This window comes from Tachyglossus aculeatus, chromosome 5 (genome assembly GCF_015852505.1).
Source record: "Tachyglossus aculeatus isolate mTacAcu1 chromosome 5, mTacAcu1.pri, whole genome shotgun sequence".
In the NCBI taxonomy this organism is placed as follows: Eukaryota; Metazoa; Chordata; class Mammalia; order Monotremata; family Tachyglossidae; genus Tachyglossus; species Tachyglossus aculeatus.
Window position 1 is genome coordinate 60,732,586 of NC_052070.1, and position 12,372 is coordinate 60,744,957.

The following is a 12,372-nucleotide window of genomic DNA, read 5'->3' on the forward strand; positions in this document are numbered from 1 at the left end:
GAGGAGGAGGAGGGCAAGAAGGGAACAGTCTGTTTTTCATTGCAGCACCTGCAACAAGAGCATAAAAATAGTACATTCCTCTGCCAAATCGGGGAAGAGAGGAGATCCGACTCAAGGGGCGTTCACTTGGGCCAGGTTTTACCCAGTCGGGCGGGGAAGGTAGGAGAGGGTCCTGGCCACTGACCTTCCCAGGTGTGGCTAAGTTACCCAGGTCAACCATAAGCACAGGCCTGGCCCCATACCCTCCACCGAGGCCCTGGCAGGGAGTCGAACTGCTCACTGCTTCCTCGAATCTTTACTTCCTCCAATTCTTGGAAGTTGGGACTGTGGGGACTGGCTCCAGGCCACTGCTTCTGTTATTAATAATAATAATAATAATACAAGATAGATACAAAATAATCAGACCCCACAGGAGGGACCACTGTTGGGTAGGGACTGTCTCTATATGTTGCCAACTTGTACTTCCCAAGCGCTTAGTACAGTGCTCTGCACATAGTAAGCGCTCAATAAATACGATTGATGATGATGATGAGGGAGAATGGGTGTTGAATCCCCATTTTGCAGATCAGGGAACTGAGGCACAGAGATATTAAGTGACTTGCCCAAGGGCACACAGCAGACAAGTGACAGAGTGGGCATTAGAACTCAGGTTCTCTGATGCCCAGGCCTGGGTTCTATCCAGTAGGCCACCCTGCTCTTGTGCATACTTAGCCGAAGTGAAGGGGTCCAGGAGGAGGAAGAGGTGACTGGAGTGGAGGATGGAGGACGGGGTAGCAGTGGAGACAGGGGGCAGCCAGTGCCCATCCACTATTATTTCCAGGGTCTGGTGGCTTACCAGCTCTGCCACCTGTCTGTCATGTGACCTTGGACAAGTCACTTGACTTCTCTGTGCCTCAGTTCCCTCATCTTTAGAATGGGAATTGAGACTATGAGCCCCATGTACTTCCCAAGTGCTTAGTACAGTGCTCTGCACACAGTAAGCGCTCAATAAATATGATTGAATGAATGAATGAATGTGGGACAGGGACTGTGTCCAACCCAATTTCCTTGTATCCACCCCAGTGCTTAGTACAGTGCTTGGCACATAGTAAGCATTTAACACATACTATTATTTGTGTATTTATTTTTTGATGCTTCTGTGTGAAAGTTATTATTTTTTTTATTTTCATGGTATTTGTTAATTTGGTAAGAATTTACTGTCTTCTAGGCACTGTTCTAAGTGCTGGGGTAGATACAAGATAATTCATTCATTCAGTCATATTTATTGAGCGCTTACTGTGTGCAGAGCACTGTACTAAGCGCTTGGGAAGTACAAGTTGGCAACATATAGAGACGGTCCCTACCCAACAATGGGCTCACAGTCTAGAAGGGGGATAATCAGGTTGGACACAGTCCCTGTCCCACGTGGAGCTCACAGTCTAAGTAGACAGGAGTAAGAATTAATCCCCATTTTACAGATAATGAAACTAAGGCACAGAAAAATTAAGTGATTTGCCCAAGAGGATTTCTCTACCTCTCCTGTTCTGGCTTATTATTATTATTATTAATTACAACAACAATAATAATGTTATTTGTCATGTGCCCATGCTCATCACTAAGTGCTGAGGTAGCTACAAAATAACCAGATCAAACTCAGTCCCTGCCCCACTTGGGGCTCACAGTCTAAAGGGGAAAGGGAACAGGTATTGAATCCCTATTTTACGGATGAAGAAACTGAGGCCTAGAGAAGTTAAGTGACTTGCCCAAGGTCACACAGCAAGCAAGGGGTGAGATCAGGGTGAGAACCCAGGTCCACTGACCCCCAGACCTGCGCTCTTTCCGCTAGGCCCCACTTACTTGTTCCTTCTCTCCCTCCTATAAAGGGATTTGGAACAGCCCAAACACGTGAACCTGTCGAAATTAGACATCAGTAGGCTACTACTAAACAGGACCCAGACCAATTTTTCCCAGTGACACTGTGAGTGTGTGCCATCTCCACGCTAACTGCTTCATTCTTTTTAGTTCTTTGAGACACTGGATATCACTAGTCAGAAAGGGACCCTCACCCTAAGCATTCTAGGGACCGGTGTGGCCCCCACCATCACCTGCTCCATTGAAGGAGATGTGCTCAACATGGGATATGTCATGGCCCGGGAGACCAGTATTTCCACATTTAAGGTAAGCCATCATCTTGCAGCAAACTAATATTTCCCCCTAGATTCCTTGGTCAGGTAATCCACACCAAGGACACAAGCGGTTTGCCGGGTTTTGATTATCCTCTTTGTTCCTTCCATCATTTACCACCATTAGATCTGGCTACTTTGTGCACGGGCCGATAGTTCTTGCCGAACTCGTGGTGTGGAGGAGGTCGAATCGGGAAAAGTGGCCTCTGTTTCTGGGAGAACTGTCCACCATTTCACTCAGATTGGCATGACTCAGTTTACGATGAAAATGACTTTGTGTTTCTCTTGTGGCAGCGGTAGTGATGGCATTTTGTAAACGCTTCCATTGTGCGGAGCACTGTACTAGCGCTGGGGAAAAAATACCCAGGTGAAAATTAGACAGGTTCTCGGTGTTCTAGGGACACACAACCTAAGAATGGGAGCGGGTGGAGAGAGCTGATGGATGTCAGTTGCAGGAGGGAGGATGAAGTCAATCAGTGATATTTATTGAGTGCAGAGCACTGTACTAAGCCCTAGTGTACTGTTATTTTTAAAGAAGTGATTAAAAAAAATATATATATATATATATACATATAAAGACAAGGATGAAGATATATGCAAGAGTGGTAGGGCATTGTGACTAGAGGAGAAGAGTTCGGGGCTCCTGGCTGCTCAGAGTTCAATAGTCACAACGAAGTCATGGCAGCAGCCACAGCTTTCCCAAAGTTTTGTAAGTTGAGAAGACCTCATGCTTCCTCACCCTCCCAATTGGAAAAAGAGGCAACAATTGGAGTCCCATTGGTGGAAAGGGGCCTGGCGGGAGATGGCGGCTGGGGGAGGGGGAGAACCTTCTTACACTATGGCCAGATCGCAGCTTTGATGACTAGGAAGATACTTATGAGTCAGAAGGGGAGTAGAGAAAAGGAAGAAAAATCTGTTTCATTTTGGTAGTAATAATAATATTTATTAAGCACTTACTGTGAGCAGCGCATTGGTACTAAGTGCTGGAAAAGAGTAAACAAGTGGGAATTAGCATGGACCCTGTCCCTTAACGGGTTCAAAATCCATTATTAAACTCACAGTATAACCTCCCTCTTTCATCTAGTCAATCAATCGTATTTATTGAGCGCTTACTGTGTGCAGAGCACTGTACTACGTGGGCACACACACACACACACACACACACACACACAATTTCAAAGCAAGGAAAGTTAAAACCATTAAAAAAATGCCATTCTTGGATCACCTTCACGTTCCATCCAGACCAGAACTCTGTTCCTGACTGGGACCGCAGGATCAATAGATCACCAGTATTTACTGAGTGCTTATTCATTCCTGCATTTATTCATTCATTCAGTCGTATTTATTGAGCATTCATTCATTCAATCGTATTTATTGAGCGCTTACTGTGTGCAGAGCACTGTACTAAGCGTTTGGGAAGTACAAGTTGGCAACATATAGAGACGGTCCCTTCCCAACAGTGGGCTCACAGTCTAGAAGGGGGAGACAGAGAACTAAACAAAGCATATTAACAAAATAAAATAAATAGAATAAATACGTACAAATAAAATAAATAGAGTAATAAATACATGCAAACATATATACATATGTACAGTTGCTGTGGGGAGGGGAAGGAGGTAAGATGGGGGGATGGGGAGGGGGAGGAGGGGGAGAGGAAGGAGGGGGCTCAGTCTGGGAAGGCCTCCTGGAGGAGGTGAGTTCTCAGTAGGACCTTGAAGGGAGGAAGAGAGCTAGCTTGGCAGATGTGCGGAGGGAGGGCATTCCAGGACGGGAAGGACGTGGGCCGGGAGTCGATGGCAGGACGGGCAAGAACGAGGCACGGTGAGGAGATTAGCGGCAGAGGAGCGGAGGGTGCGGGCTGGGCTGGAGAAGGAGAGAAGGGAGGTGAGGGAGGAGGGGGCGAGGGGATGGACAGCCTTGAAGCCCAGGGTGAGGAGTTTCTGCCTGGTGCTTAGGTTGATTGGTAGCCACTGGAGATTTTTGAGGACCTATTGTACCGTCTTTTCCCTGACTGTACTAAGTGCTTGGAAAGTACAATTCAGCAACAGAGACAATCCCTGCTTACTATATGCAGTGCACTGTACTGAGTGTTTGGGAGAATACAGTTCCACAGAATTAGCAGACAGAGTCCCTGCCCATTATGAGCTTACAGTCTAAAGAGGAAAGCTTGGAAGAATCAGGAGTGAGCCTCCCCGATTAGACTAAAAGCTTGTAGGCAGGGAACATATCACTTCTTTATTCTATACTTTCCAGACACCTAGAACACTGCACCACACCAAGTGAGCATTCAGAAAGCTACTGCTATTACTACTACTGGACATTCGCCCTTATATTGATTGATTGATTCATTCAGTCAGTCATGTTCATTGAATGCTGTGTGCAAAGCACTATACTAGGCACTTGGGAGAGTACAATATAATAATATGAGACACTTTCCCTGTCCACAAGGAGCTTACAGTTTAGAAGGGGAGACAGACATTAACATAAATAAATAAGATTACAGATATGTATGAAAGTGCTGTGGGTAGGAAGGATGAATAAAGGGAACAAGTCAGGGTGATGCAAAAGGGAGCGGAAGAAGAGGAAAAGAGGGCTTAGTCAGGGTGGGCCTATGTTTCCCCTCTCCATCCCGGACTCTTCCCCTAGTGACCCAACACGGCTATCTAAAACCTCCGATTCTCCCCTCTCCATCCCTGAATTTTCTTTATTTCTCTTTAGCTCCAGAACAGTTCCTCCCTTCCGATCAAGTACTCCATGAAACTGGAGAGTCTTTCTATAATGAGGAATAAAGATCCAGAGCAGCTGCCCATTTTTATCACTTCGCAAACGCAAAGGACGAGCATAGTGGGTAAGGAAGAAGAGAAGCAGCATGGCTTAGTGGAAGGAGCCTGGACTTGGAGTCAGAGGTCGCGGGTTCTAATCCCGACTCTGCCACTTGTCTGCTGTGTGACTTTGAGCAAGTCACTTCACTTCTCTGGGCCTTGGTTACCTCATCTGTAAAATGGGGATGAAGACTGTGAGTCCCAAGTGGGACAACCTGATAACCCCGTATCTACCCCAGCTCTTAGAACAGTGCTTGGCACATCGTAAGTGCTTAACAAATACCATTATTATTATTATTGTTATTATTATGAGTCAAACCCAATGACATGCTGCGAGGCCCATTGGCTTCCTGAGCTGACTAGTTGTTGGGGAAGGTTGTGAAGGCTGCCGACCGCCCTGTGCAAGAAGGGTGAGTTTTGGTGGTGGCTTTTAGTACTTAGACAGGGGCAGACAGAAAATTGAGACTATTAGAAGCCTCCCTCAGCTTCTCCTATGGCAATTATATGTCAAGTCCAGCCCTCCTGGATAGCAGATGGGCTGCAGGTCTCTCCACAGAGACCCCACCAGAGGCAGGGAGGGCTGAGGGAAGGTCACTGTCACTGTCTGATCTTTCTCTGCGCTTTTACTTTTGGAAACACGTTTGGGCCGGCAGGCACGCAGAACTACAGCGGCCTCAGCGTCTTCAGCGTCGTCCCAGTAGAAGGGGTCATCAAGTCAGGGAAAAGCCAAGATTTTACGGTGACCTTCAGTCCTGACCACGAAAGCCTGTACTATTCGGATGAGCTGCAAGTGGTGCTCTTTGACAGGGTAAGAGGGCCAGGCCGGGCAAGGCCAGGTCAGTAAATACCTGCCATGGGTGGTGCTATCCGGCCTAGGGGGAGGCCCCGAAATGTCCCCAGGTCCCCAGCAGGGTGGGCAGAGAAAGCAGAAGACTCACCCTCGGCCAGCCTCGCCCCCGGGGGGGAGCAGAAGGAGGTTTGCAGTTTGGGCCCCCGGGGCCAGAAGCGGAGGGAGTGGCAGCCCAGCTCAGGAGAACCAGCGCTTAGAACTGGGTGGGAAGCAGGGGTCCGGGGGCATTTCTGACCCCTACCTACACTTCTCATCGATCCATGGGAGGGCCGGGTCATCTGGTGCTTCAGGGTCTGAGTCCCCAAAGGACGGGCCAAGGGACAGGCCTCACCTCCTGCCTGCCGGCCTCCCCCTCCTCCTCTGCAAGCCTCCTCCCTTCTCCCTCCTCCTTCCCTTCTTCTCCCTTCTCCTTCCTCCATCCTTCCTCTTCTCTCCTCCTCCCTCCCATCTTCTCCCTTCTCTTTCCTCCATCCTTCCTCCTCTCTCCTCCTCCCTCTTCCTTCCTCCTCCCCCCCTCCTCCCTCTTCCACCCTCCCTCTTCCTTAAACCCCCTCTTTCCTCCCTCCTCCCCTCTTCCCCTCCCTTCTTTTTTCTCCCCCTCCCTCTTCCTTCCTCTTCTTTCCTTCCTTCCCCTCCTCCCTTCTCCTTCCTCCATCCTTCTTCTTCTCCTCCTTCTTCCTTCCTCCTCCCTCCCTCTTCTTTCCACCTCTTCCTCCCTTCTTTTTTCCTCCCCCCTTCTTCCTCATCTTTCCTTCCTCCCCCTCCTCCCTTCTCCTTCCACCCCCCTTCCTTCCTCTCCCTCCCTCCTTCTTCCTTCCTCTCCCTCCCTCCTTCTTCCTTCCTCTCCCTCCCTCCTTCTTCCTCTCCCTCCCTCTTCCCTCTCCCTCCCCCTTCCCTCCTCCTCCCTCTTCCTTCCTCCTCCCTCTTCCTTCCTCCCCTTCTCTCCTCCTTCCTTCCCCCTTCCTCCTCCTTCCCTGCTCCTCCCCCTTCCTCCCCCTTCTCCCCTCGTCTCCCCCACTCTCCCTCGTCTGTCGTCGTCCCTCTCCTCCTTCTCCTCCTTCTCCTCCTTCTCCTCCTTCTCTTCCCTGTTCCTCTTCCCCATCCTTTGGCCCGGCCCGCTGGAGCCCGTGAGCCTTCCTCCTCCCCGGAGAGACAGCGACACCTAATGGTTCCTCTCGCACACTGCTCAGAGCGCTCAACAGGGGAAGGCCATTCATTCATTCATTCATTCATTCATTCATTCATTCATTCATTCAACTGTATTTATTGAGCGCTTTCTGTTTGCAAAGCGCACAATAAATATAACAATAAACAAACACATTCCCTGCCCTCAGTGAGTTCGTGACAGACATTAATATACATGAATAAATACAATATATATGTTATTTATTCATGTATATTATATTATTATATAATATAATGTATATTCATGTATATTATATTATTCATGTATGTATATATATATATGTGCTTTGGGGATGGGAGGGAGGATGAATGAAGGAGCAAGTAAGGGTGACACAGAAGGGAGTGGGAAAAGAGGAGAGGAGCACTTAGGGAAGGCTTCTTGGAGGAGATGTGCCTTCAGTAAGCCATTGAAGTGGGGGAGAGCAAGTAGCTGTCTGATATGAGGAGGGAGGGTGTTCCAGGCTAGAGATAGGGTGCGGGCGAGAGGTCGGCGGAGAGATAGCAGAGATCCAGGTTCACTGAGAAGGTGAGCATTAAAGGAATAAAGTCCACCATCCTGATAATGGTCGTAATTTTTGTTTTTACAGTATTTGTTAAGCACTTACTATGTATCGAGCACTGTTCTAAGCCTTGAGATAGATACAAGTTAATCAGGCCGAATATCATCCCTGTCCTACATGGGCCTCACAGTCTAAGTAGAAGAGAGAACAGGTATTGAGGCCCAATTTGCAGTTGAGGAAAGTGATGCACAGAGAAGTTAAGTGACTTGTCCAAGGTCACATAATAGGCAAGTGGCAGAGCTAAGATATGAAACCAGGTGCTTTTACTCCTAGCCCCGTGCTTTTTCCACTAGGCCACGCTATTGGCAGAGGAGCCCATCAATCCATCTTCCTGCCCCCCCAGACCCCAGACCTGCTGAGCAGGCAGAGGAAGGGCAGGCTGACTGGGCTCCCTTCCTCTCTCTCCATCTGCCTCCTTCAGCACTGAGGACCAAGCCATCTCTGGGGAACCAGAGTGAACAGGCAGTATAAGCAGCATGATGTAGTGGATAGAGCACAGGCCTGGGAGTTAGAGGGTCATGGGTTCTAATCCCAGCTCTCCCACTTGTCTGCTGTGTGACCTTGGGCAAGTCACTTCACTTCTCTGTGCCTCGGTTACCTCAACTGTAAAATGAAGATCAAGACTGTGAGCCCCATGGGGGGCAGGGACTGTGTCCAACCCGATTTTGCTCGTATCCACCCCAGCACTTAGTACAGGGGCTGTCACATAGGTCTTAACAAATATCATCATCATAATATATTAATTAGTAAGAATAATAATAATCTTTTTGGTGCCAGGAAATAGCATGTGTCCTGAACCTGAAGGGAGCTGCAAGAGAGCATATGATGTTTGTGGAAGGCGGAGACCCGCTGGATGTGCCAGTCGAGTCTTTGGCTGGCATCTCCACCTCTGGAGAAGAGTCCCTAGAAGGTAACCCACCTGAGGTACCAAAGGCACAGCAGTGGCACTGTACTGGGTACTGTTGAGCCAGCGGGGAAGTGGGGTGGTAGGCCCCTTGCTGAACTGGAACCCCTGTCCTGCTCCTAATGTCCCAACCAAAGGTCGGCTCCCTCCTGTCCAGGAAGACATGACGCAGGGAGCTTTGGGGAAAAGTCTGATCCTCTCTTCAGTGGAGTCAGCAGGGCTGTCCCCCTCAGATAATCTGCCAGTCTTTTGTTGTCCAGAGGTGGAGGAGCACCCACGGCCCATCCTGCTCAGCCTGGAGTACATCCAGTCCGGTGCATCAGAAGCCCCCGCCACCCGGGAGCTGCAAGTGGGCTGCATCCGGACCTCTCAACCTGCCTCCAAAAAGGTCAGTGGCAGGGATCGTTTTCTACACCTCATTGACAGCCCTCTCTTTCCCCTCCTTCCTCTCTGTTCCCTCCACACACACCACATGCACACACACACACACACACACACACACACACACACACACACGCAGACATCCATGAGCGAGCACCCTCTCACTTTCCTAGTGATTCCAACTTGTCCTGATGGTCCACCTCACTGCCTCATTGTGCTTTCTGGTCACTTCATCAGGATGTGGAGTTCCCAGTTGAGATTTGTCCACCACTCTCTCACCCTGACCAGTTCCCTCCCTCCTACTGGGGGACTGCCTTGGGGTACATGGCATTGCCAGCCATGGCCCAGCCCAGCCCTAGAGCAGGGGACACCACCTCCAGGTGCTTTCAGCGGGCAAAGATGCTCTTCCCAGAGACACTCCCTCCTGGAAGATAAGGGTGACATGGGCCCCAACTCTTCCATTATGGAACAAAATGGGGAAGAGTTACAGTGACTTGCCCATAATTGCAGGCTCCTCATTCCTACCTCTGGCCTCGGGTCAACACCCCTCAGTTCCAAGCCAGGCCAGCATATTGGGAAGAAGTGGTTTATTCCCCCATAAACCACCACAAAATGACAGGGGGAGACCAAACTAAGAGGAAGAAACTCCAGCAGGTGTGCTGAGAGAATAAGGAGCCCAGGTGGGCGGGGAATCCCCTCTCTGTCTGAGGAGGCAGCCATCCACGCGTGCCAGACTGACCGTTTCCTGCCACTCATTCATTCAGTTGTATTTGTTGAGTGCTTTACTGTGTGCAGAGCACTGTACTAAGCACTTGGGAGAGTACAAAATAACAAGAAACAGACACATTCCCTGTCCACAATGAGCTTGCAGACTATAGGAGGAGACAGGCATTAATATAAATAGATAAATTACATATGTGTACCTAAGTGCTGTGGGCTGGGAGGGGGCGTGAATTAAAGGGATCAAGTCAGGGTGATGCAGAAAGGGGATGGAGAAGAGGAAAGGAAGGCTTAGTCAGGGAAGGCCTCTTGAAGGAGATATGTCTTCAATAAGGCTTTGAAGCCGGGGAGAGTAATTGTCTATGGCTCAGTGGAAAAAGCACGGGCTTGGGAGTCAGAGGTCATGGGTTCTAATCCCGGCTCTGCCGTTTGTCAGCTGTGTGACCTTGGGCAAGTCACTTATCTTCTCTGGGCCTCAGTTACCTCATCTGTAAAATGGGGATTAAGACTGTGAGCCCCATGTGGGATAACCTGATTACCTAGTATCCCCCCCAGTGCTTAGAACAGTGCTTGGCACATAGTAAACACTTAACAAAAGCCATCGTTATTACAGAGGAAGGAGAGTGTTCCAGGCCAGAGGAAGGATACGGGCCAGAGATTGAGGTTCAGTGAGAAGGTTAGCATTAGAGGAGTGAAGTTTGCAGACTGGGTTGTAGTAGAAGATTGCCACGGGATAGGCACAAAAGCCAGGGTCTCCCAAGCAGCTACCTCTGGGCTTGCTGCAGCAGTCGTCTCTGGATCATTGGCCGATGTCCAAAGAGCACTCCTTGCCAATCTTGCAGACAGTGGAGTTCAGCCTAGACAGCCTCCCTCTCCTGCAGCAGAGAGGCTTCACCATCGACCCCACGAAGGGAGCCGTGGATCGCGGGCAGACCAAGTCCATCACCGTTACGTGGCTGCCACCTGTAGGCTTTGATGTAAGTTCCCTGTGGCATTGTCCCCCAACTCCTGCGAGGCCAGGGCTGCTTGTACTCTTCTGCAGTATTTTCCCGGAAGCCTCTTCTAAATTTGCCCCAGGGCTGACCTACCAGGGCAAGGCTGAATGGGAGAGCTGCCAGGAAAGTCCTCCCCGGGGTGAGCCAGCCAGCATGAGTTCCCTTTGCATGGCCAGGGGCCAGATATGGAGGCTGGGGGGCGAAGTCAAGCTTACCCACTTTTCCCACATGCTTCCAAACCAGTTGGACTCGGCCAAGGGTGTGAGGGGAGGAAAGGCCGCTGGGGATTGCCGGAGATTGCCACTGGAACCCGGGGCTAGTCTGTCCATTGAGCGCTCGCAGGGATGGGCTCCTCTTCTTCAACCTTTGGGGTTGAACCACTGGGGCTCAGTGCTGCAAAAACTCCACCCAACTAATTCTGGACATCTCCAGGCCCCACTGTTTTTTTTGTTTGGTTGGGTTTTTTCCTGAATTGGGCTCTTGTGGGTCATGAGGTCTTAATTCAGCAGCCTCCTCACTCTTGGGGTGGCTAGGGAGGTGGGGTTATTTTAGGGACTGGCCACGGTAGGGGTCACTCTGAGCTGAGGTGAGAGCTGTGGGCCGGGAGGAATAGAGGCCTCCTGGGCCCAACCTCTGGGGATGGAACCGATGCTTAGGGCCCAAAATCCAGAACGCATCTCTACACACACCTCTCTCTAACTCTTTTCCAGCCGCACCACCCTCTGACAGTGACGGCACTGCTGACCCTCAAAGGAGACGTGAAGGAGACCTACCGCATCCTCTTCGTAGGCCGGGTGGTGTTGGAGTGAAGTCCAGCCCAGGGGCTGGGCCGACCCCCGCCAGGGGAAGGGAGGCGAAAAGACTGAGCAACGGGGTGGTCATGGGGTTGGGAGCTGAGGCAAGAATTCCCCAAAGTGTCATGTTCACCCAGGCCCACCCTTCCCTCAAAATCCAGCCACAGGCAGAACCTCTTTTGGATAAAGGTCTCTCCACTGGAGTCTCTCAATCAATGGGTCAGTGGGCTGGGAGGGGCTAGCCCTCTGCCCCTAAAAGTGGGCAGTGCCCCCCACCTTGGGGATGGCTGCCAGTCATATCCACTCCTCCCAGTTATCTGCTTTGTTCCTCTCTATCTCAACTTTGGCTACTTTTTCAGCTGTTGCTGACAAGACGGTTTCTCTCTCTTTTTTGATTCCTCTGGTTAATTATGCGCAGTCCCCCTTCCCCTGCCAGACCTCTGACCTCCTGACAGAGCAGGGCTCTGCCCACAGCTTCCATGACCACCAGTCCTGCAGATGGGTCTTCCCAGGGGGCTTGGGCAGGTGAAGCCATTGGCTTTGGCTGATCATCCATCACAGCTTAACTGGCTCAGAACTGAGGCAGGATCTGGCGCAGGCCCTTGGTGTGCACCATGGCCCCAAGTAGGGCCACTCTTTGCTCCCCTATGCCATCACCATCCCAGGCTGGGTCTCCCACACTGCAGCCTGTCCAGTCCCACCTTCATCCATGCCCCTCGGGCCAACCTCAGAGCCCTCTCTAGCCCAGACCAGAGCAGTATCCCATTTTGATGATGGTACTGGGAAAGGGGGTGGGGTTAACTTCCTTGAAGCAAGGGTACCTCTACCCCCTGCCATCTCCCGCCCTCATCAGTCTTCACCGGCCCATCCTGGATTGTTCGAGCCCATTCCTGGTGTCCCATTGGTAAGGTGCCCATCTTCCACTAAGGCCAGGTGCTGGTCCACTAGGGCAGCCATCGCACCCCTCTGCACACTGAGGCCTTCTTGTCTGCCGCCATC

At 50.6% G+C, this 12,372-nt stretch overlaps 1 protein-coding gene across 1 annotated transcript in view; it reads left to right on the forward strand.

Annotated features, from left to right (window-relative positions):
- CFAP74 (cilia and flagella associated protein 74) overlaps positions 1-11,680 on the forward strand; it is a 120,326-nt gene extending 108,646 nt beyond the window's left edge. Inside the window, exons 32-38 of the mRNA XM_038746643.1 lie at positions 2,002-2,157; positions 4,881-5,010; positions 5,638-5,792; positions 8,357-8,489; positions 8,744-8,871; positions 10,427-10,561; positions 11,290-11,680. Of these exons, the coding sequence (XP_038602571.1) occupies positions 2,002-2,157; positions 4,881-5,010; positions 5,638-5,792; positions 8,357-8,489; positions 8,744-8,871; positions 10,427-10,561; positions 11,290-11,388 (936 nt within the window). The 3' untranslated portion in view covers positions 11,389-11,680. The remainder of the gene's footprint in view (positions 1-2,001; positions 2,158-4,880; positions 5,011-5,637; positions 5,793-8,356; positions 8,490-8,743; positions 8,872-10,426; positions 10,562-11,289) is intronic.
- Positions 11,681-12,372: the final 692 nt, after the last annotated feature.